Here is a 27,382-nt window from a genome sequence, read left to right on the forward strand (position 1 = left end):
GCAGGGAGCAGAGCTGGGGACGCAGAGCGGCGCAGTGATGCCGACAGCAGTGAGGGATGAGACGCCCAAGTGGAGAAACGAGCTTTACTTCCAGTCTTCCACAGGGTAGGGTAATGTTTATTTCATAACGTGTTTTCCTGTAAATGCAGAATAGCAAAATACCGAGCAAGAAAATAATTTCCCAGTTCTGAGACCAAGTACTTTATCTACAACGAGTTTTGTTTATCTGGAATTTCGCTTGGCCTAAACGTATTAGAATTCTTTGGAAGTGCTATCTAGAGAGGGGGAGCGTCTCCAGCAGAAGGGTGCGGGGGAGGGGCACGGGCCTGGCCGAGACCTGCCGCGCAGACGCAGACGGGTGCCGCGGGCCTCAGAGCACAGAGCGGTGCAGCCGCCGGCTCTGCACCACCTGCAGCCTTTTCTGCCGCTTGGCGAAGTTACTCTTCAGGGTCTGCTTCAGCGCCGGCAGGATGGAGCGCTCCGCCACGGGCATCGGGCTCAGAATCAGGCTGTTGGGGCAGAGGGACGTCACTGCAGGCGCCATCGGGAGCAGGAGCCGAGACGTGGCTGGCAGTGCGGCCCCAGGCAAAGCACTGAGCTGTCCCGGTCCCTTACGTCCGGGGCTCGGAGGCCACCCCACCCTCCCCCTGCCGGTGGGACTCACCATTTCTTGGGGACGCCCTTGGTGGGGACCTTGGGGAGCTGCATGGCTCCCGGGTGAAGGGCCTCCTGGTCCCTGGTGAAGGAGTCAGCAGTGAGCCCAAGAGGAGCAGACCTTGCTGTGGTGGGGTGGGGGGCTGCGAGGGGTCACTCACTTGGGAGAGCTGGGCCCAGCCTCCTTGGGGGCAGCCTTGGGCCTCTGATTCCCTTCCAGGAGGGCCTTGAGGTGCTGCAACTGGAAGGCAGGGAGAAGAGGGGCAGTGGGCGGGGCCCGCGGAGGCACTGCCCCCCCCACCCCCCCGCCCCCCGCAGCCTGAGCCTCACCTCTTGGGCCTGCAGGAGGTTGGCATTCCACAGCTGGCGGATGACCACCTCACACTGCTGAAGCGTGGTGGGCTTGCGCAGGTACGGGGGCAGGCTCATCCCAGGGGGCTGCTTGCCCTTGTGCTGGCTGCCTGCCGCAGAGGCGGCCACTGCCCTGGAGGTCTCCCCTTCTTCATCTCTGGAACAGTCACTGCAGCAGCCCAGAGCTAGCCTGCCAGGATTTGTTCTAACCACCCGCCACCTCTCTCTCCGGCAGCACCCGCACCAGTGTGAAACCAGTGTGGGGATGAGGGGTGTCCACGCAGCCTCCTCAGGGCCTGGTTCCCTTCTGCTGACCAGGGTGGTCCCGGCACCAGGTGGGGGGGCCCTCCGGTGCCAGCTGTGACCTGGGCCCACCCCTGCCTCCTCTCTCAAGGTGCACTGAGGGTCAGATGTGGTTCAAGCTGCGTGGCTGCCCTCAGCCCTGACCCCACACCTGTGGGGCTGGTTGAGAGAGAATCTAAGGACTGTGCCGAGAAGCAGGAGCCTGACCTGCTGGTTGCCCTACCCAGGGGACAACGGGGTCTCTGTTTCGGAGGCAAAGTCCAGGTTCCTTGCTGCTTTCCAGGGAAGTCCCAGAAACTCAGGTGTCAGTGCCCCGGTCTTACTCTGGCCTGCTGGCTCCATGCCTTGCAGAGGCCAAGCACCCTTCCCAGGGGTGAGCCCAGGAACCCGACTTAACTGTTCTCTTGGTGAACAAGTTAATTTAAAGGCCATTTAAATCTCTCATTTATGTGAGAAAATGTTTTCGGGGCTGCTTGTTGGCACCCTCATATGGGCTCAGGTCAGCACAGGGACCCTGCAGACCCTCAGGAGAAAGGGGCAAGGCAGTGCCCACCAGATGGGCAAGCCTGGAGCGAGTCTGCTTTCACTCAGGAGAGTGGCCCATTTGGAAGGGCAAAGCAGCTGGCTGGTTGTAGAATGTGAACCTACTAAATGGGTGCTGTGCCCACGGGGTCCAGGCGAGTCCTTACTTGGCCGGCCCCTGCATCCCAGGGGCTTTGTCCAGCTTGCTATTGTGAAACAGGGCAGCAACTGGGCTCTCTTCTTCCAGGTCCGTCTTCTGGGGAACGTCAGCTTTCGAGTCTTGCTTCTTGGAGAAGCTAAGCTGGGTCCTGGCCTTGCCTTGAGAGCTGGCTGCAGCCAGGGTAGTCACTGTGGGCATCGAGAACCAGTGCCCAAGTCCACCCAAGGAGTGCCCGCCCCTGCCTCAGTTTCCGCCTCGTAAAGGAGAGCTGGTAGACCCGAACGAGGGTCTGAGGGCCTGTGGGTGGTGCCTGCTGACTGCGGTAGAAGCTGGCTCTGTGAAGCAGGCCCGCCCCACATGTACTCAGGGAAGGCCAGGGCTGGGGGTGGCCCCACAGCTGTTCCCGGACTCTGAAGCAGCACCCCATTTTGGGCAAAATGACACTGAATGAGAGCTCTGGGACCCGGCCTGCACAGGTTTCCTTTCCAAGGACAGGGCCCACTGCCTGCCTGGGCCCTGCGTAGAAAGAGCGAGGGCTGCCCCTGTGAGGATGCCCGGCCTCAGGAAGGCAGAGTGGGAAGAAGAGGCTATCGGCTCCTTCCCTCTGCAAAGGACACCACAAGCCCAGAACTCTAGGTAGGGCCATCCCACCTGCTTCCTGCCTGCTTGGGGGGGGCGGGGGGAGACATGAGCAGGGCTTCTGCCAGGCCACCTGTGTGCCACCTCTCCCTGGAAGACAGCTTAGGGAGGCTCAGAGGCTCCTCTCTCTGTATGTCGGGGTGCATCTGCCATAGGGCCTTGTGCCCCACGTTGGCATTCACTCCCTTTGTAGCCAAGCCCACCGGGCTTTTGTAGCCTCCCTCTGGCCAGCCTGCGGTCCTGTCACACCCCGCCTCAGCCCCTTCCTGCTGGTGTCAGCTCACGGCACCTGGGGGTCACCCTCCTTGGCTCCCTTCAGCCACCCACAGAGCCTGGCAAAGGTGCTCCCCTGAGGTGTGTCCAGCAGAAGACCACCAGGGATTTACAGCAACCTGGCCAGCGCCCCACACTGGCCATTGGGCCCCGGGCCCCAGTGGGGCATGTGCCCCTCCCCTGACCCTGCGTTCACGGAGGGTGCGGGTGTGTGCTCACCTGACGTCGAATTTGAGACGGACTTGATGGACTGAAAGCTGGAATTGGAAATGCTGCCTGTGGGAGAACGCACAGGGTCAGTTGGAGAGCCTTCCATCCTAGTGTCCCCAGACATTTCCGCCCCCCCCCCCCCCATGGGTGAGGGGCTGGCCACCTGTGCCCTCCTGCTGGCCCTGCAGGCCTGTGTATTCATGCAGGGCCCTCCTCTACTCTGGTGAGGCAGAGCCAAGGCCAGGGGAAAAGTGATTTCTTGAAGGGCCATCCAGAAAGCAGTGGGCTTGGGCCCAAAGAAGCCCCAAAGGAGGATGACCTCTTCTGATGTCCCACTAGGGACCCCTGGTGCCACAGGACTGGGACCACTAACAGGCCCTGCCACTTGCCAAGGACAGCTCTTGCCCCGACGGAGGAGGGCCCACCACCACCCCATTCTCTTTGTCCCCTAGGAAAGGAGCCCTGACACCCCCCAAGACTGGGGTATTCCAGGCTAGCACCACTCAGACTTGGCCCCAAAGGTAAGTGGGAGAGAAGGCCCAAGACAGCCTGAGGCTCCCTGGGCTGGACTGCGGGACATGCAAAGTGGATGGGCTACTGTCAGGATGAGGTAGGGCCATGGGTAAGTGGCTGTAGGTCTCTGCGTCTCTACTTCCTTCCCCCAGCCCTCTTGGTCATTGTGGAGTGGCAGAGAGGCTCCCTGGAAGGACTGTGCCCAGAGCCTTCTGTGCCAGGAAGTGATGGACCAGAGGCACAGGGCTGGAGCTGCCCAGGGCTCGCCAGCGTTTTAGAGGGAGCCTGGGGCCTGCCATAGCAGCAATCCAAGGAAAAGAATCCCTCAGAGCAGCAAGGCTAGGGAGGGCAGCTGCTCTGCTGGCTTCCCAGCTGCACATACCTCAGGCCTTGGGATCCCCGAGAGCCCCACCTGCTGTGCTTGGGTACACAGCCACCCAAACTGTGGCTGGGGGCAGTGGTGTCTGTCCAGGTCCCCCAGGACCCCTCCCCACTGGGATAGGCCAGTGCGGCTAGCTGGGTGGACACAAGCCACCCAGGGGCTGCTCCAGACATCAGCAACTTCCCATCAGGCACCCGAGGGCCTCATTCTTACCTTTCTTTGGCTTCTGATTCATTATTAGCTTGTAATGGAGATCTGAAAGCAAACACATGCTCCGGTCATTTTTGAAGGTGCTGCCACTTTGAGAGAAGAGGTTTGCTTTGCCCTGGGCACTCCCTTCCTGCTGAACCCCTGAGAGACTTCACACATGACCTTGGCAGCCAGGACCCTGCCCATGGGCCAAGTCTTTGCCCTGGGTGCCCTAGGACCAGGAATCCCTCTGGCTGTTCCTGAGCCAGAGCCTTTGGGTGAGAGCCTCGCCAGAAGTCCACCCATCTGCCCATGACATCTGTAAGGCACCCTCTGCTAGGTGGGGCCCCCGCTCCAGGAGGACAGAGTGAGTCAGGCTGAGCAAGCCCTCCAGGAGCCCCTAGCCATGGATGGGCAAACGTGGTCAGAGCAATGATCGAGTGACCCCCAGGACGTGGGCAGGCCACATCCAGGCTGGGCATCAGGGAGGGACAGGGGTGAGACTCAAAACTCCTTATGTCAAAAGGGGGGATTCCTGACATAATGGATACCTCTTGATCTCACACTTAGCACTTCAAGTAAAGACAGCAGGAGAAAGGTGGGGAGAAACTGAGGCAGGACTCCGTGGGGGGGGGAGGAGCTCCAGCTAAAACATAAGGGAGAAGAGAGAGGGAAGCAGAGTAAAAGGCCTCAGGTTCTGCTTCAGGCCTGGCCCATGGTGGTGAGGAGCCACCAGCGGGGCCAAGTTAGGAAGCCCCTGCCCTGAGGAGACACGTCTGCACGGGAGATCTGGATAGTGCGGGGCATTGTAGGCCCTTGATTTGGGTGCGTTTAGTTTGTGAAAATCACTGAGCTGTATGCTGGCACTTTTTACTTCCACAAAGTTTTTTAAAACAGGCGGGCCTGACTTGCCTAGAGACGAGACTGCGGCCGGGCTCACTGCGGGAAATGCCACAGACGGGATGGCCCTGACGCACCCCAACCCCCAAGACGACCCTGGTTTGGGGCCGGTGGCGGGGGAAGAGAGTCCGAGCCCCGCGTGGCAGGACCCGGGGTGGGGCTTGCTGCCCTGTGTCCTCCTTAAAACCTTGCGTGCTCTAGAGTCCGCGCGTGTTTCTGTGCTGGAGGCGCCCGGGGGCGGCAGGTCGGCGTCTCCCTTGGGCCCCAGCCGCGGTGGACGCCCCACCCGCGGCCCCGCCGCCCGGACTCACCCTTGTTCTCCCGCTTGAGGTACTCGATCTCCTCGTGGAGCTTGACCAGTGTCTCGGAGTGCTGCTGCTGCAGGAACAGCAGGCTCTTCTCCAGGTCCAGGACCCGCTTCTGCGCGTCGCTGTGCCCAGCCTGCGCGCCGTGCTGTCCCGGGTGCTGGAGGACCGCGGGCGGGCGGGGGCGCGGGCGCGACGCGCCCCGAGAGCCCAGGATCCCCGAGCTGGGGGGCCGCTGCCCGGCCGCAGCCACCCCAGCGCTCATGTAGCCGCTGCCGCCACCGCCGCTGCACGCCCACTCGGTGGCTGGGCTGCCCCAGCCTGGCGCCGCGTCGCCATGGAAACGGGCGCGAGCGAGGGGGCGGGGCGTGTGCCGACCGGGGGCGGGGCTTGTTTGGGGGCGGGGCCTGCGTCAAGTTCTACCCTGACTTAAAAGGCATCCTCTGAATTGAGATCATCGTCTGCCTTTACAGTAGGTCTTAATATCTGATTTTGTATGCTTGTTTTAATAGTTCACTTTTTGAATAGATGATACGGATTACAGATTCGAAAATCAAAAAAGTTGAGTTTCCACTTCCACTAATTACAAAACCCTCTGCTTTATGAAATGTGGAGAAAATATATGAAACAACTGCCTAAAAGCAGTGGAGAAGAACAACAAGCATACAGAAACTGGACGAAGGCAGCTCTTGAAAGAAGAGCTGCTTTTCCCCGAGGGCTCTCTCCAGTCAGCCCGACCTCAAACAGGAAGCCACAGGCCCACTGGCTGAAGAGGCAGGGGATGGGAAGGCCACTGCAGCTGGAAACTGAGGGGGCAACACTGGGAAGTTTGGAGCCTCTGCGGGTGAGGAGCCGAAAGCTATAAACTTCAAATATGTGGCTGGCCTGAACTGCCCACGTGTGGGCACAATTCCAGGGCCTCCAGGGAAGGACAAAGAGCTGGAAGGCCAAAAGCTGAGAAGAGATTCATTTGCTACCAGTTCCAGGGGAGACCAAGTTTGGAGTCTGACAGAGCGGCCTGGTAAATGCTTCAGGTTTTCCTTCTAAACCCCAAAAGGGCCACACCTTGGGAATGAAGACTATGTTCTAGAAATGAGATTTGCCCTAGAACTGAGGGCAAAATCAAAATATATCCGCCCTCATAAAACTTAAAGCCCAGCCTTCACAAGTTTGCGGTGATGTTCCATATTTCAACCATCTGAAGAACAAAACTCAACATTCTTCAGAGAATTATAATAGAACCCAGAGTCTCTGTGTCACATCATCCATGATGCCTGATATAAATAATAAATACTGGACATGCAAAGAAACAGACAAATGTGACTTAGTCAAGAGAAAAAATCAAAAAAATATTCAGACTCAGTCAACAGAAATAGATCTGCAAATAATTCTAGATAATAAATTTATAGGAAAGTACTTTATAATAAATATGATTAAAATCTACAGAAAAAAGGTGGCTGTAGTGATTGATCGTGGAGAGGTTTTGTTTTGTTTTGTTTTGTTTAAGATTTTATTTATTTATTTGACAGAGAGAGAGAGGGAGAGTACAAGCAGGGGGAGTAGGAGAGGGAGAAACAGGCTTCCCACTGAGCAGAGAGCCCAACGTGGGGCTTGATCACAGGACTCTGGGATCATGACCTGAGCCGAAGGCAGATGCTTAACCGACTGAGCCACCCAGGCTCCCCATCATGGAGAGTTTTTTAAATGATTGATAAAGTATTGGGGGAAAAAAAGGAAATCCTAGAATTACAAATGTATCCGGACTTCTGGTTTCCTGGTCTGTCATTGGAAATCATCACTCCCATCCAACACAAGAAGGAAAATAGCTGAGCAAGCTGAAAAGTAAAAACTTTTCTTGGATCCATCGGAGAACTGAGATCAGAGGACAAACTGCTGCCCCAAAATTGGAGAGACAGGCAGGAGAAAACAGAATCACAACACGCTGGAGCAGAAACCTCTATAGGAACCACTACCAGGGGAGGAAGAGCTAAACTCTAATTGATGAATTGCTGGTGTGGCTCAGTGTGGACAAGTTTGAAAGTTTAAAAAAATCCAAGGGGGGGGGGGGAATCCAATCTTAAAGGGCCCTCACACCTTTGTGAGTTTAACCTTCGGGAGTCCTACCAGATTCTCATGAGGAAGAATGGGGGAAAAAATCCCTTTGTGATCCCAGCAGGAGGAGAGTGAAGTAGCCATTCTGAAATATTGCTCAGAGCATTCTGTTCTTCTTTACATGGTTTGCCCTCAAAAGAAACTAGGATGGCCCCAAATGCCAAACCAGAACTGGAGGAAAAGAAATACCTCTCTAGCCCCCTCTAGCCTTCCCTCTCTCCACACCTTTCCACCACATCAGTGGGGCTCCCGTATAAAAATGGGATACAAGTGAAAGAATTGCCCAACTGAGACCTAATTTAAAAAAGAAGTTTCTAGAAAAACCCAGAGATAACAAGACAAATTGAAGACACCAGGGGAGTATTTTGCCTCTGACACTATGGCTATAGCAAACAATAAACATGGACTAAATCCTAGCAAGATAAACATAAAATTTCAAACTAAAGGTCTATTTACCTCAGTTTCTTCCACACAATGCATCATGTCCAACTTTCAACAAAAAATTACAAGGCATACTAAAAGAAGAAGAACACAGTTTGAAGAGACAGCAGGCATCAGAGCTAGTCTTGGATCTGGCAGAGATGTTAGAATTATCAGATTGGGAATTTTAAACAACTATGATGAATATGCTAAGGGCTCTAATGGAAAAAGTGGACAATATGAAAGAACAGATGGGTAATGTCAGCAGAGAGATGGAAACTCTAAGAATAAAAAGGAAATGTGAGAAATCAAAAACACTGTAACAGAAGTGAAGAATGCCTTTGATGGGCTCATCAGTAGACTGGACATGGCCGAGGAAAGAATCAATTAGCTTGAAGATATGTCAAGAGAAACTTCCAAAACTGAAATGTTAAGAGAAGAATGAATGAAAAAGAACAGAACATCCTCAAATTTTGTGACTATTACAAAAGGGGTAGCATTTGCATACTGGGAATACCAGAAGGAGAACAGAGAAAGGTACAAAAGAAATATTTAAAGCAATAATGCCTGATAATTTCAAAATATTAATGAAAGACAACAAATCACAGATCCAGGAAGCTCAGGGAACACTAGGCAGAATAAACACACAAAAAATCTACTCCTAGGCATAGCATATTCCAACCAAAGAAAATTAAAGACAGAGAAAATCTTGAAAGAAACAAGAGGAGAAGAAACCACCCACCCAAACAAACCTTTATCTATAAAGAAGCAAAGACAGAATTACATTGGACTTCTCCTCAGAAACCATGCAAGCAGTGAGGGAGCGGAAGAAGATATTTCATGTGGAAAGAAAAAAGCCACAAACCTAGAGGACTGTATCTAGCTACATTTTCCTTCAAAAGTGAAGGAGAAATAATAAAGACTTTCTCAAACAAAAACTGAGGAACTTTGTTGCCAGTTGCTCTGCTTTGCAAGAAATGTTAAAAGAAATTCTTCAGAAAGGAGAAAAATGACATAGGTCAGTAACACGGATCTACGTAAAGAAAAGAAGAGCATTAGAGAAGGAATAAAAGAAGGTAAAAAAATATTTTCTTTTTCATATTCTTTTTTTTTTTTTTTTAAAGATTCTATTTATTTATTTGAGAGAGAGAGAATGAGAGACAGAGAGCATGAGAGGGAGGAGGGTCAGAGGGAGAAGCGGGCTCCCCGCCGAGCAGGGAGCCCGATGCGGGACTCGATCCCGGGACTCCGGGATCATGACCTGAGCCGAAGGCAGTCGCTTAACCGACTGAGCCACCCAGGCGCCCTCTTTTTCATATTCTTAAGACTTTTTTATTTTTACTCTTTTAAGTAGGCTCCACACCCAATGTGGGTCTCAAACTCACGACCCCAAGATCAAGAGTCGCATGCTCCACCAACTGAGCCAGCCAGGCGCCCTTTCTTTTTCATATTCTTAATTAATCTAACAGATAACAGTTTGTTTAATCGTAGCAACCACACATTTGGTAATTATAGCTTATCAATAAGTGAAATGAATGACAGCAATGTTATCAGATATGGGAGAGAGAAATTGGAAATATCCTAAAGTCTTGCACTACCATGAAGTGGTATGTTATTCTAAAGAGAACTTGGATTCACTGTAAATGTATACTCAAGGGCAACCACTTAAAATAGTTTTAAATAAAAAGTATAATTGAGGGCGCCTGGGTGGCTCAGTTGGTTAAGCGACTGCTTTCAGCTCAGGTCATGATCCTGGAGTCCCTGGATCGAGTCCCGCATCGGGCTCCCTGCTCGGCAGGGAGCCTGCTTCTCCCTCTGACCCTCCCCCTCTCATGTGCTCTCTCTCTCTCTCATTCTCTCTGTCTCAAATAAATAAATAAAATCTTTAAAAAAAAAAAAGTATAATTGATATGCTAAGGGAAGAGAGAAATGGAATAATAGAAAAGGCTCAGTTAAAGGAGCACCTGCCTGGCTCAGTTGGTAGAGCTTGCAACTCTTGATCTCGGGATCATGAGTTTGAGCTCCATATTGGGTGTAGAGATTACTTAAAAATAAATGAACTTAAAAAAAAAAGGCTCAGTTAAAACCAGACAGGATGGGAAAAGAGTGGAAGATAAAAAGAGAAACAAAGAACAATGAACAGAAAACATTAACAAATATGGTAGATAGTAATACAACTGTTTAACAGTCACATTAAATATCAATGCCATCACTACACCAACTGAAAGACACAGGCCATTAGAGTAGATAATAAAAATGAGGCTTCAGGGCGCCCGGGTGGCTCAGTTGCTTAAGCGTCTGACTTTTTTAAAGATTTTATTTATTTATTTATTTATTTATTTATTTATTTATTTATTTGACAGAGAGACAGGCAGCCAGAGAGGCAACATAAGCAGGGGAAGTGGGAGAGGGAGAAGCAGGCTTCCCGCTGAGTAGGGAGCCCGATGTGGGGCTTGATGCAGGGCTCGATGCGGGGCTCAATGCCAGGACCCTGGGATCATGACCTGAGCTGAAGGCAGACGCTTAACAACTGAGCCACCCAGGCGCCCCTAAGCGTCTGACTCTTAATTTGGCTCAGGTCATGATCCCAGAGTCGTGAGATCAAGCCCCACATTGGGCTCCATGCTGGACGTGGAGCCTGCTTAAGATTCTCCCTCTCCCTCTGCCCCTTCCCCTCCCGCTCTCTCTTAAAAAATGAGGCATAATTTTATATTGCCTAACAAGAAAGCCAACTTCATTCATTTATTTTTTTTTTAGGATTTTTATTTATTTATTTGAGAGAATGAGAGAGAGAGAGAGAGAGCACAAGAGAGGGGAGAGGGAGCGGGAGAAGCAGACTCCCCATTGAGCAGGGAGCCCAATGCGGAACTCGATCCCAGGACTCCAGGATCATGACCTGAGCTGAAGGCAGTCACTCAACCAACTGAGCCACCCAGGCGCCCTATTTATTTTTAAAGTAATCTCTACGCCCAACATGGGGCTTGAACTCATGACCCCAAGATCAAAAGTCATGTGTTCTGGGCGCCTGGGTGGCTCAGATGGTTAAGCGTCTGCCTTTGACTCAGGTCATGATTCCAGGGTCCTGGGATCGAGCCCATCGGGCTCCTGGCTCAGCGGAGAGCCTGCTTCTCCCTCTCCCTCTGCCTCCCCCACTGCTCATGCTCTCTCTCTGTATTTCTGTGTCTCAAATGAATAAGTAAAATCTTTAAAAAAAAAGTCATGTGCTCTTCCTACTGAGCCAGCCAGGTACCAAGAAACCCACGTTAAATATAAAACAGATAAATAAAAAGAAAAGGGATGGAGAAAGATATACCATGCTAACACTTATCAAAAGTGTTATATAATTTCAGAGAAATCCAACTTCTGAATAAAGAAAATTAACAGAGATAATGCCAACAAAGTGGCATTACATAATGATAATGATAAAGGAGTCATTTCTCCAAGAAGACATACTGTAACAGCACTCCAGCTGGTCTTAAGGTTAACACACTGGTTGCTTGCTGACTTAAGGCCGTTGGTCTGTAACAGAACTAATTTACTTTCTTTGAGATTAGCAGAAAACTGGTCTTGGGGAATAAGGGACCGGAACAGGGGACATTCCCACACCACAGAGGTTAGCAAGTCTGTTTGAAGCCCTCTTAGCTTTCTGATCAGCACAGTAGTCTTTTAGCAAAATGTTTTATCCTTTTTAAGGTCACACAAATGACTTTACTGACCCTTCTTTGAACATCTGTAGACCTTGCCCTCCTTTGCAGTAAGAACAGAGTACTCTTGCACAACCCCTGGGTACCAAGGAACCAGACCTTCTTTGACAACTCGGAGCACTGAGATAATTCTGTAGCTGACCTCATTGAGTCTGCACGGAATCAAGAATGTCACAGACCACTGCGCTCCCTTAACTGATAAAAACTCCTTTCAAAATCTCTGGGACAGGCAGAAAACTTGGAGTTGACCTTTGGACAAGAGTCCACCTTCTCCCCAGGTGGCCAGCCTCCTAAATAAAGCTCATATTCCTTTCCAATCAAAACTCTTCAAAACAAACAAAAATAACAACAAAAACCCCTCATCTCTTGAGTTTTGGCCTTTCCAGCGAGGGGCAACTAAACTTGGGGTTCAGTAACAACACCAACCTTTAATATGTATGAGCCTAACAAGAGGACAGCAAAATATGTGAGGCAAAAACTAATAGAACTTCAAGGAGAAATCAATGAATCCACTCTTATGGTTGGAGATTTCTTTTTTTTTTTTTAAAGATTTTATTTATTTATTTGACAGAGAGAGACACAGCGAGAGAGGGAACACAAGCAGGGGGAGTGGGAGAGGGAGAAGCAGGCTTCCCACTGAGCAGGGAGCCCGATGCGGGGCTCGATCCCAGGACCCTGGGACCACGACCCGAGCCGAAGGCAGACGCTTAACGACTGAGCCACCCAGGCACCCCATGGTTGGAGATTTCAATGCCCGTCTATCAGTAATGGACAGATCCAGCAGGCAGAAAATTAGTAAGGACATAGTTGAACTCAACAGCACCATAAATCAACTAATTGACACTGATAAAATACTTCATCCAACAACAGCATCCAAACATTCTTCTCAAGTTTAGATATAATATTCACCAAGATAGATCACATTCTGGACCCTGAAATACTCCTTAACAAATTTAAAAGAATAGAAATCATATAACATATGCTTTTAGAACACAAAAGAATTAAACTACAAATCAATAACAGAAAGATAGCTGAAAAATACCAAATTACTTGGAGATTAAACACATACTTCTAAATAACACAATGGTCAAAAAAGAAGTCTCGAGTGAAATTTTAAAAATATTTTCAACTAAATGAAAATACAAGTTAATGAAATTTGGGGGAGGCAGTTAAAGCAGTTTGCAGGGGGAACTTTGTAGTTCAGAAGGCATAAAATATTTTTAAAATTGTTCTTAACCTTCAGTTAGGGAAGATCTTCTTAAATAAGATACAAAACATAGGAAGCATAACAAAGAACACTGATAATTCTGACTTCATAAAAATTTCCTGTGCCTTAAAAAGACAAATAAAACAGACTTAGAAAAAATATTTGCAACATACATAACAGAGAAAAAATTAATATCTAGAATACATCACTGATTCCTATCTATTAAGAGACAAATAATATAATAACAGATAAAATTTAACCCCATAAAGTGATTAAGGAACAAGTGAATGAAACTACATTCAAGAGAAGCTAGAAAAGAAATGGGCGGCGCCTGGGTAGCTCAGTCGGGAGTCTGCTTCTCCCTTTCCATCTCCCTCTACCCCTCCCCCCAACTCCTGCGCTCTCTCTCTCTCTCTCTCTCAAATAAATAAAATCTTTAAAAAAAAAAAAAGATGGTACCAGGCACCTGAGAAAAGTTACATCTTATTGAAGCAACACAAACAGTTGACGGTTTTAACATGATAGTTTTTTAACAAGGCAAAAGGAAGTCATTGTGGAACAGAGTTTTCCTTATCTGGCAAAGGAAATATACACATTCTTCTTCAGAAACAAATTTCTTGGGGCGCCTGGGTGGCTCAGTTGTTGGGCGTCTGCTCAGGTTATGATCCCGGGGTCCTGGAATCAAGCCCCACATCAGGCTCCCTGCTCTGCAGGAAGCCTGCTTCTCCCTCTCCCACTCCCCCTGCTTGTGTTCGCTCTCTCGCTGTGTCTCTCTCTGTCAAATAAATAAATAAAATCTTAAAAAAAAAAAAAAAGAAAGAAATTTCTTTGGGACCAAATTGGAGGGATTTAGCCTTTTGGTGGTTTGGATACAAAACAATGATTTATTGAGGAGAATGGATGACGTCTTCAAGAATACTTTTTTTTTTTTAAAGATTTTATTTATTTATTTGACACAGAGAGAGATAGCGAGAGCAGGAACACAAGCAGGGGGAGTGGGAGAGGGAGAAGCCCGATGTGGGACTCGATCCCAGGACCCTGGGATCATGACCTGAGCCGAAGGCAGACGCTTAACGACTGAGCCACCCAGGCGCCCCAAGAATACTTTTCCTAAAAGACAGGCAAGCCAGATGGATGTTCATTTTATCCTTTTTCCTTTTAAATTTATATATTCCTTTAATAAAATTAAGAGATAATGAAGATCTTTTAAAATCTACTGCTACAATGGGGCACCTGGGTGGCTAAGTCAGTTAAGCATCTGACCTTTGATTGTGGCTCAGGTCTTGATCTCAGGGTTGTGAGTTCAAGCCCTGCATTGGGCTCCATGTTGGGCATGAAGCCTACTTAAAAAAAAAATCGGGGCACCTGGATGGCTCAGTCGGTTAAGCGTCTTCCTTCAGCTCAGGTCATGATCTCAGGGTCCTGGGATGGAGCCCTGCATCTAGCTCTCTGCTCGGCAGGGAGCCTGCTTCTCCCTCAGCCTGCCGCTCATCCTGCTTGTGCTCTCTGTCAAATAAATAAATAATAATCTTTAAAAAAAAAAAATCTGTTGTAGAAAGGCTTCCGTCTTCCCTGCCACTATTCACAACTCCCCAAACATAAACCCTACATATCTGGGGGCTCTTTCTTCTTGTTACCTCCATAGCTTTTAATGATGTGCTTAGCTATCATTTCTTGATTTATCAAAATGAGCCACATTGACTGGCTCCCTGTTCTAATAGATGAGGATTTAACTCACTCTTATCACCAATTTCACATTCCAATACAGTCCTATTATTATTCTTAGCTCCTCTATTATTTATATTTATAATCTTACACCTTCATTTTTGGTTTTGCCTTATTCTACAACAAATGAAGTGTAGCCAAGAGCTCGTGAAAGCATGATGTTGTCAATGCCTCCGTTTGGAATTCACTGGTCTTACTGTGTTTTCCATCACTCTAAAGCTTGCCTTGATAAAATGGTGGAATGGGCTTTTGAAGAGTTGGTTATGGTGCCCGCTGGGTGGAATCACTTTGTGGAGTTGGCATAATGTCCTGTGAGATGCCCGACATGCACTAACCAGGGAGTAACATAGAGTGAAATTTCCCCATAGCAAAGATCCAAAGATTTTAGGAATCAAGGGGATAGAAAAGGGAGAAGCTCCTTTCGCTATTACTAATCTAATGACCTACAGCAGTTTTGGCTTCCCATCCCCACAACTTTGGGTTCTGCTGGTTTCCAGGTCTTGGTTCCCAGGGATGGGAAAGGGCACACTGGTTCTACTGAACAGGAGGCTGAGACTGCCACCTGGTGACTTTGTCAGGCAAATAAGAGGGTTGCTCTACTGGTTGGGATAACTGGTCTTGATGATCAAGGGTAAATTGCCCCCACAATGGGAGCAAGGAGGAATACCTGGCACCCAGGAGATTCTCTTGGTAATCTTATTTAGCACTCCCACTATCTGTGGTAAAAGTTATGGAAAACTATAACAACCTAAAACAGGCAGAACCATGGGAGGCACAGAAACTTCAAGAATAAAGATATGTTCACCCCACCATATTACCCCCATTACCATCACCAAAAATATGACTGGCTGAGGTGCTTGCTAGGGACAAATAGAACAGGTGGTGCAAGAACACCAATCCTGTCATGTGACCAATCACAGAAGCAAGCATGGTAGTGGTTAAAGATGTCCTGTGTCTTTTGTACCTGATACTTTTCTTTTTCTCCTCTCTCATTCTCATGCTACCTGATAGTATTAATGTGTAAGTCATGATTATTTCTATATCTCAATAGTAGGTTATAAGGGGGCGCCTGGGTGGCTCAGTCGGTTAGGTATCTGCCTTCGGCTCAGGTCATGATCCAGGGGTCCTGGGATCGAGCCCCATGTTGAGCTCCCTGCTCAGCGGGGAGTCTGTTCCCTCTCCCTCTGCCCCTCCCCCCACTCGTGCTCTCTGTCTCTCAAATAAATAAATAAAATCTTTAAAAAATTAGTAGGTTATAGGACAGCAGAATCAAGGGCGCCTGGGTGGCACAGTTGGTTGAGCATCTGACTCTTGGTTTTGGCTCAAGGTGGTGGAATCAAGCTCTTCATTGGGCTCCGTACTCAGTGCAGAGTCTGCTTGAGTTTCTCTCTCCCTCTGCCCCTCCCCTCTCTCTCTAAAATAAATAAATAAATCTTTTTAAAAATAAAGGATAGCAGAATCAGAAAATAAAGGAAGATTTGTTCAGGGATGGATAAAGAGGAACTTTGGGTTCCTCTTTGGGTTTGGCTCTAGGAAGGATAGCTGAATCATATAATGTGAAAGCATGGTGTTCTGAATACCTTTACTTGGAAGTGAAATGTTGAAAAGGAGTTATTTGGATGCTGAGCTGGCAAAAGAATAGATTGTGCTGGGTTGGTTGTTAGCACCACCACCATTCATTTTTAAGGCTGAGAACTATATTTTCCAGATTCTCCTTTCCCATATGTTTTTTTAAAAGATTTTATTTATTTATGAGAGAGGGGGTGGGGAGGGACAAGCAGACTCTGCACTGAGTGTGGAACCCGACGCAGGGCTCAATCTTAGGACCCTGAGACCATGACCCAAGCTGAAACCAAGAGTCAGATGCTTAACCAACTGAGCCACCCAGGCACCCCTCCCATATGGTTTTGGGGTAGAGTAGGCCAGAGAGGAAGTTGTATGTGCTTTGGAAGATGGATGTGAATCAGTCACAGGCAAGTGTGTGGGTAGACAAGAGATTCACACTGGCTTCCTGGAGCACTACCCTCTCCATCACTGAATTCTGAGATGATCGGTAGAAGCTTCTCAGAGATTCTGAAGAACCTCAATGCTTCAGGCTGAAATCTTTAGCATAGCTCCTTTGAACTTGGAGACAGCTCCCATGACCTCTGCTCCTTCGGCTCTTCCAACACTCATGGAAGTTTCTAATTCTATATTAAATTCCTGTCATGCACAGAATACATAATGGTCCTGGCAGTACTCTGACTGATACAAGATTCTAAAAGCTTCCTGAGGGGCGCCTGGTGGCTCTGTCGGTTAAGCATTTGCCTTTGGCTCAGGTCATGATCTCGGGGTCCCAGGATTGAGCCCCATGTTGGGCTCCGTGCTCAGCGGGGAGTCTGCTTCTCCCTCTCCTTCTGCCCCTCCCCCCTGCTTATGCGTGCGCTTTCCCTCTCTCTCTCTCAAATAAATAAAATCTTTAAAAAAAATTTTTTTTAATTAAAAAAGAAATAAAAGCTTCCTGAGAGGGCACCTGGGTGGCTCAGTTGGTTAAGCGACAGCCTTCGGCTCAGGTCATAATCCTCAAGTCCCAGGATCGAGTCCCACATGGGGCTCCCTGCTCTGCAGGGAGTCTGCTTCTCCCTCTGACCCTCCTCCCTCTCATGCTCTCTGTCTCTCATTCTCTCACTCTCAAATAAAAAAATAAAACCTTAAAAAAAAAAAAAAAGCTTCCTGAGAGAAAAGGATAGATTGCCTACAAAGAATGAGCAATCAGCATGGCATTGAATTTATCAACAGTCCCATTGGATGCTAGAAGAAAATGGAGCAAAGCCTTCAAAATTTGAAGGGAAATTGATTTCCAGGTCAGAATTCTCTATCCAGCTAAACAATTAATCAATAGAGTAATATAAAGACATTTTCAGACATGCAAAGTTTCAAAATTTTACTTTTTGTCCATTTTTTCTCAGGATGCTGCTGAAGGATCTGCAACATCAAACTTAGGAAATGGGGGGAAATAAACAGGAACAGAAAGAGGATCTGGGAAACAAGGAAGCCAATGCGGGAGAGAGGTGTCAAGCATTTACAGGCTGATGGTGGAGGAAATCCTAGCATGGCCATTGTGCGAGAGGCCTAGAGGCCAGGTTGGCCAGACTGGGCATGAGGATCGAAAGCTACAGGAGCCCCAAGGGGAAAACAAATGGAGTCAGCAGTTTGTCTGATGCGTTTGTCCACACTGGGGACATTATTCCACTCTATGGGAAAGTTCAGGAAGATTTAGTAACAGTACATAGAAAATGAAGCAAATGAAGGGGTGGGCCAATTACAAACTCCTAGAAGAACAAAATGTATAAGAAGGGAATATAAGGGCGCCTGGGTGGCTCAGTTGGCTAAGTGACTGCCTTCGGCTCAGGTCATGATCCTGGAGTCCCGGGATCGAGTCCCGCATCGGGCTCCCTGCTCGGCAGGGAGTCTGCTTCTCCCTCTGACCCTCCCCCCTCTCATGTGCTCTCTCTCATTCTCTCTCTGTCTCAAATAAATAAATAAAATCTTTAAAAAAAAAAGGGAATATAATTGTACTACACTACATAGCTCATCAGTGAACAGTATTTACATCATCCTAGTAATGTCAATACTAAATATCAATTTCACCAGAAACTATGACACACTGTGGAGGAGGGGGTCATGTGCAAGTGTGGGGGGAGACGGGGAGATGAGTGGGTATTTTTGTAAGAGTGCTCATTTCTTATGTTCCATCAGAAGTCAGTGGAATATTTAAAATAAGGAAGAAGTAGAAATCAAAGAACATTATTTAGAAATATGGAGATAGGGACTCCTGGCTGTCTCAGTCGGCACAGTGTGCGACTCTTGATCTCAGGGTCATGAGTTTGAGCCCCATGATGGAGGTAGAGATTACTTAAAAAAATAAAAAAGAAACATGGAGATAAATATCAGAAGAAAGAGCTTAAAGAGTTGAAAGGATTACTTGTAGGAAGCTGGACTGCTATTTTTTCCCTATAATCTCAGAGCACTATTTGACTTTTTTAATTAAAAAAATTTTTTTAAATTTAAAATTCCAATATAACTGAGATGTGCTATATTAGTTTCAGGTGTACAATATAGTGATTCAACAATTCTATACACTACTCAGTGCTCATCATGAGAAGTGTACTCTTAATCCTCTAATTCCTTTCGCCTAGTTTACTCACCCCCCCCACCCACCTCCCCTCTGGTGACCACCAGTTTGTTCTTTGTATTTAAGAGTCTGGTGTTTTTTGGTGGGTTTTTTGGTTTCTTTTTTTCTTTGTTCGTTTGTTTTTTTGTTTCGTTTTGTTTTTCTTTTTGAGAGAGAGAGAGGGGGGGCTCTTGTGCTCGAGCAGGGGGGAGGAGCAGGGGGAGTGAGAGAGGGAGAAGCAGGCTCCCCGCTGAGCAGGGAGCCCGATGTGGGGCTCGATCCCAGGACCCTGGGATCGTGACCTGAGCCGAAGGCAGATGCTTAACGGGCTGAGCCACCCAGGGGCCCCAGAGATTTTTTTTTTTTTAACTTACTTCTCTGCACCTTGTTTTCTCAGTAAATTGGAAATGTAATAATAACACTTGCCTGGCAGAATTTATTTCAAGGATGCAATGAGATGATGCATGAGAACACTTTACATGAATACAAAAGAATGAAAGATAAGAAAGCTATCTCCACGTTGCAACCCTGAGATACGGCTGAAAGGAGAGTGGAAATTTTCCATTCGACATTCTTTTATATAAATAAGTAGATAATTCCTATTATAAAAGCATTCCCCCATGAGAGGCAACAGACCTCTGACTGGCGGGACATTTTCCTGTTTCCTGACTCAGCCCTGTACATAGATGTCTGATTTCCATTCATCTACCTGCTGACACTGGTGGAAAGGCAGTTGGAGAAAGAATATGTAACATGCATGCCAGACTCTTCTCATCAGAGGCTGGAAAGGCCCTGGGCCTTGTTCAGGGTGACCGAACATCCTGGTTTGTCTGAAACCGTCCCAGTTTTTGCCCGTTTTCTGGGGGTAATTACAAACAGCAGCTAGTTTTATTCTCAAAGTGTTCTCATTTGGGTGATAAATTATATGGTTGCCCTAGTCATAGTCCCTTAGATTGCAAGGATTCATTTACACTAAAAATACGGGACAAAATGCTTCAGGTACCACATGGGAAGAGGGTAAACTTGTTACACTGCATGCATTTTAAGAGATTGGGTTATAGGGGCGCCTGGGTGGCTCTGTCGGTTAAGCGTCTGCTTTTGGCTCAGGTCATGATCTCGGGGTCCTGGGATCGAGCCCCAAATCCAGCTCCCTGCTCAGCGGGGAGCCTCCTTCTCCCTCTCCCTATGCTGCTCCCCCTGCTTGTGCTCTCTTGCTCCCTCTGTCAAATAAATAAATAAAATCTTTTTAAAAAGAGAGAGACTGGGTTATATTCTTGATGACACAAAAGACTTGGTGTGTGTGCGCCTAATGCAGGTAAATGAGTTTTTTTCTCCCCTCTCTCTCAAAAGATCATCAAATCTGCTCAAACAGCTGCCCACATTCTTCATTGTGAGCCTATATTCTCAGGGTATTGATATAGAAGAAACAGCTTTATCCTGGAAAATAGTAAAGTGAAATGTTGCAAAGAAACCTCGTCTATAAAAGCACACCAATATCATTCCTGTGGGACTTATTTTTAGCAGAACGTTTCCTTTTGGTGCCATTCAATCTCCGGCAGAGTGTGCCACTCTTTTTTTTTTTTTTTTTTTTTGTAGATGTATTTATTTATTTGAGAGAGAGAGAGAACACAGTGGGGAGGGACAGATGGAGAGGGAGAGAGAGTCTGAAGCAAACTCCACACTGAGAGTGGAGCCCTACATGGGGCTCAATCTCATGACCCTGAGATCACAACCTGAGCAGAGATCAAGAGTTGGACGATTAACCAACTGATCCACCCCAGAACCCCCCACCTGCAGATTTTATTTTTAAGTAATCTCTACACCAAACTCAGGACTCAAACTTACAACCCCGAGATCAAGAGTTGCATGCTCTACCAACTGAGCCAGCCAGGTGCCCCACTGATATCCTACTCTCGACAGGAAGTCTTACTGATAATTTAAATAGTCACATATAAACACATATTTTGTGTGTTATATATATTATAACCTATGTTTTTAAATTTTATGTATGATATATATAACACACAAAATATGTGTTTATATGTTCTCATTCAGGTGATATACTGTATTCTTACAATAAAGTAAATGACGGGTGCCTGGGTGGCTCAGTCGTTGGGTGTCTGCCTTGGGCTCAGGTCATGATCCCAGGGTCCTGGGAGCCCTGCATCAGGCTCCCTGCTCAGCGGGAAGCCTGCTTCTCCCTCTCTCACTCCCCCTGCTTTGTTCCCTCTCTCGCTGTGTCTCTCTCTGTCAAATAAATAAAATCTTTTTTAAAAATTAAAAAAAATAAGTAAATAACAAAAATGTTAGTAAGAAAATCATAAGGAAGTGGCGTGGCGCCTGGCTGGCTAGTCAGGAGAGCATGCAACTCGATAGCGGGGTTGTGAGTTCGAGCCCCATGTTGGATGTAGAGCTTACTTAAAAATAAAATCTTAAAAAAATCATAAGGAAGAGATAATACATTTACTGTACTGTATATATATATATATATATAAATCCACGGGGTGCCTGGGCAGCTCAGTTGGTTAAGCGTCTGCTTTCAGCTCACATCATGATCCCAGAATCCCAGGATCAAGCCCCGCCTTGGGCTCCCCGCTTAGCGGGGAGTCTGCTTCTCCCTCTGCCCCTCCACCCACCTGTGCTCTCTCTCTCTCTCAAATAAAATCTTTTTTAAAAATCCACATGTAAGTGGACCCACACAGTTCAAACCAGTGTTGTTCAAAGATGAACAGTACTTCACTAAGCTATCAATGCACTGGAAAGTGGGAAAGGGTCGTCAGCACACTAGAAACTGAGAAATTCACCAAGGAGGGAAAGCAGACAGCATTACATTTATAGAGTAATGAGTCTAGAAGGAACCTTACCCAAAATAGGTGCAAGAGAGAACTTCTGCAAAAGTGGAGGATGTATATCCCCAAGGGGGATAAAAGGTGCCAGGAGAGGCTCCAGGGAGAATTACTGGGAGATTCGTTAGGGCATTGCTCTTAGAGCGGCTTGGCCAGGTTCAGATTGGGCTGAGGAACAGACAACTGGATGAAACACACTGTGGGCTTGGGATGGAGAGGTCAGTAAGTGCCCTGATAGCTAATAAACCCCATATCTGTAACCTACCAGCACAACTTCTCTCACATGAGAATACTGCCTTCCCCCCCCGAGTTGTTGTCAGCAAGTTGCATCCACAAATAAGGATCCTTAAAAACACAGAATACAGAGAATCACCCTGTATTTGAGGAAACACACCATGAAACTAGAAATGCAATAAAAAGAATGAACACACAAGGAAACAGAGCTAATAGAGCAACCAGGAAAAGACTTAAAAAATAAGCATAATAATATTTTCAAAGTATTCAAAAGGCTGTTTGTGTTCATGAGATAGAAAGAAAACTTCCTGCAAATCAGAAGCAGTTCACCTTCCGCCACCATGACCACCTCCTTCTGCTTCTGCCACTGCCCCTGGCACTGCTTGGGTACTCAGTGTTATGTATGCTCTACTCTTTGTGACGGGCGCTGTGCACACCCTGGCCAACAAAAGGCCCCAGGAAAGAATCAGGAGGCAGAGAGATATCTTCAAAGTAATATTTGATGGCATTAACCCCCTCATATAAAACTAAAAAATGGCTTCCTGGTGCTCTGAAGATGAACACCAAATTGCCAACATGGACTTCACAGTTCTGTGTAAGCCGGCTCCTCTCTACCTCTTGGTTTGCTCCAGGCTTCCTCTCATTCTCTCTGCCCCTCACACTCCCTCTTGGGCCACCTTGTGCTGTGTCTTCTACCTAAAACACATCCCCCTTTCTTGAGTGACGTGAGACATAATCTCCCTTTAAACCTTAGTTCAGTCATTCATCAGAAAAAAATAGGGCTTTCTGACCTCCACGGTTGGGTCAGATCTTCCTATTATTTGCCTCATTTTATCTATTTTTGGAGTGTTTGTCAAAGTTTCACTTTTACATTTATCTTTTTGACTCTAAACTTTTGGAGGCCAGATATGGGGTCTGGTATTGTTCACCATCATATCCCAGCACTTGCTAGGGTACCTGGATATTTGTTGAATGAAGTAAAAATTAACACTCTAAAATTTCTGTACAATAAAATTTACAGAATACAGTCTCAGAGTTAAAACACCCTAGGATTTGACTTGTTCCATGGTTTTAAAAATAGTTTTATTGAGATATAATTCACATACCTACAATTCATCCATTTAAAAGCATATTCAATTTTTTGTATATTCACAAACTTGTGCAAACATCATTATAACCTAATTCTAACAAATTTTAAACAATTTTTTAAAGATTTTATTTATTTATTTATTTACTTATAGTGTATGAGTGGGGGGGAGGGCAGAGGGAGAACGAGAAAGACAGTCCTCAAGCAGACTCCCCACTGTGCATGGAGTCCGACACAGGGCTCAATCCTAGGACCCTGAGATCATGACCTGAGCCAAAATCAAGAATCAGACGCTCAACCAACTGAGCCACCCAGATGCCCATAAACAATTTTTTAAAGTTTTTATTTATTGAAGTAATCTCCACACCCAGTGGGGCTCAAACTCACAACCCCAAGATCAAGAGTTGCATTCTTTTCCAACTGAGCCAGCCAGGCACTCTGACAATCTAATTTTGGAACATTTTCTTCTTCCAAAGAAACCCTGTGCCCATTAACTGTCACTCCTCATTGCCTCTCTTTGCCCCAGTCCTGAGGAACCAGTTCTGTCTCCATAGGTATGCCTATTCTGGGCATTTCATAGAAACAGAATCTCACAGGGGCGCCTGGGTGGCTTAGTTTGTTGAGCATCTGCCTTCGACTCAGGTCATGATCCCAGGATCCCGGGATCGAGCTCCGCATCAGGCTCCCTGCTTAGCGGGAAGTCTGCTTCTCCCTCTCCCACTCCCTCTGCTGCTCCCCCCACCCCTTGTGCTCTCTCTCTCAAATACATAAATAAAATATTAAAAAAATAGAATCTCACAATATATGATCTTTTGTAAATGGCTTCTTTTACTTAGCATCATGTTCTCAAGATTTACTCATGGGCATCTGGCTGGCTCAGTAGGTAGAGCATGTGACTCTTGATCTCAAGATTGTGAGTTTGAGCCCCACATTGGGCATAGAGTTTATTAAATAAATAGTTAGAAAAAATACTCATTTTTTTAAAAGATTTTATTTATTGGGCGCCTGGGTGGCTCAGTTGGTTAAGCGACTGCCTTCGGCTCAGGTCGTGATCCTGGAGTCCCGGGATCGAGTCCCGCATCGGGCTCCCTGCTCGGCAGGGGGTCTGCTTCTCCCTCTGACCCTCCCCCCTCTCATGTGCTCTCTCTCAAATAAATAAAATCTTTAAAAAATTAAAAAAATTAAAAAAAAGATTTTATTTATTTATTTGACAGAGAGAGAGAGAGAGAGAACAAGCAGGTGGAGGGCAGAGGGAGAGAGAGAAGCAGATTCCATGCTGAGCAGGGAGCCCGATGCGGGGCTCGATCCCAGGACCCTGGGATCATGACCTGAGCCGAAGGCAGATGCTTAACGACTGAGCCACCCAGGCACCCCAATATTAACTCATATTGTAGTATGTAGCAGTACTTCATTCCTTTTTATGGCCAAGTAATATTCCATTGTATGGATAAACTGCATTTTGTTTATCCATTCATCACTTGGTGGACATTTGGGTTATTTCTGCTTTGGGGCTATTATGAATAGGCTGCTATGAACACTTGTGTATACTTTTTGTGTGGACGTATGTTTTCACTTCTCTTGGGTTATATACCTAGGAGCAGAATTGCTGGGCCATGTTTCCTTTTTGAGGAATTGCCAAAAAATGCTGCACCATTTTACATTCTCACCAGCAATGTATGAGCGTTCCAGCTTCTCCACATGTCACCAGCTCTTACTATTTTTGTCTTTTTGATTATAGCCATCCTAGTGACTGTGAAATAGTATCTTATTGTGGTTTTGATTTGCATTTCCCTGATGACTACTGGTGCTGAGTATCTTTTCTTGTGCTTACTGGCCCTCTGTATATCTTCTTTGGAGAAATATATCTTCAAATCCTTCACCCATTTTTAATTTGGATTATTTACCTTTTTATTGTTGAATTGTAAGAACTCTTTATATATTCATCAAATATATGATTTGGAAATATTTTCTCCCATTCTGTAGGTTGTCTTTTCACTTTCAAAGTGTCATTTTTTCAGTACAAAATTTTTTAGTTTTGACAAAATCCATTTACCTATGTTTTCTTTTGGCATTTATACTTTTGGTGTCATACCTAAAATACTATTGACTACTGCAAGGTTGTGAAGATTTATTTCTCTGTTTTCTCCTGACAGTTTTATAATTTTTGGTCTTCTATCTTGGTCTATGATCTGAATGATTGGACAGGTCTCTTCCAGTGCCGTGATCATGTTTTTCCCCAGTGATTTTTGGTCAACCTTAGACTGAAGAGCCCCTCCCCCACCCCAATCCTTTTCTACTCATGTACAGATTAACCTAAATCATTTATATTGTGATTCCTGCGGTTTTAGGGGCTGGGTGTGTATATAATAGGTATAATATTTGTTGGGGCGCCTGGGTGGCTCAGTTGCTTAAACATCTTTTTTTTTAAAATATTTTATTTATTTGACAGAGAGAGAGATACACAGGGAGAGAGAGAACACAAGCAGGGGGAGTGGGAGAGGGAGAAGAGGCTTCCCGCTGAGCAGGGAGCCCAATGCAGGGCTCGATCCCAGGACCCTGGGATCATGACCTGAGCCGAAGGCAGACACTTAACGACTGAGCCACCCAGGCGCCACCTAAACATCTGACTCTTGATTTCGGTGCAGGTCATGATCTCAGAGTTGTGAGACTGAACTCCATGCTGGGCATGGAGCCTGCTTAAGATTCTCTCTCTCCCTCTGCCCCTCCCCTCCCTCTCAAAAAATAGGTATAGTATTTGTGAAACGTATTTATTGGGCAGCTGCTATGTATTTGCATGGTGCTGGAGCTAGAAAGATGAGTACAATATACTTGTCTTCAAGGAGCAAACACACTAGGGGCACCTGGGTGGCTCAGTTGGTTGGGCATCTGCCTTCAGCTCAGGTCATGACCCTGGAGTCCCGGGATTGAGCCCCGCGTCTGGATCCCTGCTCAGCGGGGAGTCTGCTTCTCCCTCTGCCCCCCACCCCTCTCGTGCTCTCTCTCAAATAAATAAATAAAAATCTTTAGGAAAAAAAAGGAGCAAACACACTAGCTGGAGATTCATTTAGAAGTATTTATTCAGCACTTTGAAGTGTCCAGCACCAAGCAAGTGATAAATAAATCCCTCTTGACTTTTATCTGCCGAAAGGTGGTGATGAGTACCAAGGAGGTGATGAGTACCAAGGAGGGCACTAAATCCAGCCCAGGAGGAGGGGCGGTGGAGGCAAGGCAAAGTTTCCTAGAGGAAGTGATGACTGATGGTCTTCCGGGACGGGTGGGGGTCTGCTGGCTGAGGAAGGAGGTGGACCAAGCAGACCTTCAGAGACCTGGCCTGAGGAGAGGACTGTACACGTCAGCAGGGAGCACTGAGCCGTGTGGGGTGAAAACAGCCCTCCTCCCACCCGGAAAGGTAGGGTGCAGGGATTAAGTGTGGGGATGTCTGCAGCCACCCCAGGCAGAAGGCTCGCTTCACCGACTCTACTGCATTGCCTGGAACATAGACCCTTAAACAATGAGATTTCAGATGCACAAAGTCAGAGCCTCCCAGATCTGTTCTGTCAAGCACAAGATGCACATGTCCATTGTGGGAAGTCCACAGTTCTCCAGAAGGTTTGGGCAGCTTTTCACCTGCTCATCACAAGAAATAAGTGCTTTGAGTTACACACCAGGAAATGCCATGTCAGCACTCAGGTGGTGTGGGTGCCAAGTGGCGGGTCTCATAGGTCCGATTCTCCCTAAAGAGGCTGTTCTCTGCGAGGTGAACACAGCTAGCTGAGGGAAGGCAGCTGCAGATGTGTAATGGTGAGAAGACCCAAAAGAGAAAGTGCAAGCCGTTGTCCAGTTGACTGACCTTCACCTTCCCCCACTGCCCATTCGTTCCGGGTGCAGTAAGCCCTCAGCTCTCCCAAGTGCCAGCCTTATGCTATGGCTGGAAGACATTTGCTCCCTTCTTTGGCTTCTTTGCATTCTTCGGACCTCTTAAGACCATGGTGACTCACGAGGGCGCCTGGGTGGCTCAGTAGGTTAAGCCTCTTGGTTTTGGCTCAGGTTGTGAGATAGAGCCCCTCGGCAGGTTCCATGCTCAGCTCGGAGTCTGCTTGACTCTCTCCTTCTCCCTGCTCCTATCCCTGCTCTCTAAAATAAATAAATCTTTAAAAAAAGAGAGAAAAAGAGGCAGGGGCGCCTGAGTAGCTGAGTCAGGTCATGATCCCAGGGTCCTGGGATCGAGCCCTGTGTTGGGCTCCCTGCTCAGCGGGGAGTATCCTTCTCCCCCTCCCTCTGCCCATGTGCCTGTGGACTCTCTCTCAAATAAATAAAATCTTAAAAAGGCAATAGCGACTCACATGGATATTAAAGTCACTGGCTGTTCTCATAGCTGGAATATCAATTGGGAGAACAGTAGGAATTCTTGAAGGGGAGAGATTGGGAAATAGTTTGATCTATTTTGGTCACTAGATGTTTGAGAAAATTATGCTAGGAATTCTGGTTTTCAG

The 27,382-nt window shown here is 47.0% G+C and overlaps 1 protein-coding gene across 1 annotated transcript; it reads right to left on the reverse strand.

The window, feature by feature from the left end:
• Nucleotides 1-290: 290 nt before the first annotated feature.
• On the reverse strand, nt 291-22,145 carry LOC110578378 (coiled-coil domain-containing protein 74B). Its single transcript, XM_021687906.2, has 9 exons — nt 22,133-22,145; nt 5,408-5,722; nt 4,221-4,262; nt 3,122-3,178; nt 1,998-2,160; nt 985-1,162; nt 816-895; nt 665-736; nt 291-509 (listed from the first exon to the last, which is right to left on the reverse strand). Exons 1-9 carry the CDS (start codon nt 22,143-22,145, stop codon nt 371-373), a joined length of 1,059 nt encoding a protein of 352 aa, XP_021543581.1. The 3' UTR covers nt 291-370.
• Nucleotides 22,146-27,382: the final 5,237 nt, after the last annotated feature.

Source organism: Neomonachus schauinslandi, chromosome 14 (genome assembly GCF_002201575.2).
Source record: "Neomonachus schauinslandi chromosome 14, ASM220157v2, whole genome shotgun sequence".
NCBI classification, from domain to species: domain Eukaryota; kingdom Metazoa; phylum Chordata; class Mammalia; order Carnivora; family Phocidae; genus Neomonachus; species Neomonachus schauinslandi.

Bases quoted from the DNA above. Each gene is read 5' to 3' on its own strand.
- LOC110578378 (XM_021687906.2), bottom strand. The intron at 737-815 runs GTGAGTGACCCC...CTCCTTCACCAG, and splicing joins GCTGGGCCCAGCTCTCCCAA to GGACCAGGAGGCCCTTCACC. The intron at 510-664 runs GTGAGTCCCACC...CTGCCCCAACAG, and splicing joins AAGGGCGTCCCCAAGAAATG to CCTGATTCTGAGCCCGATGC.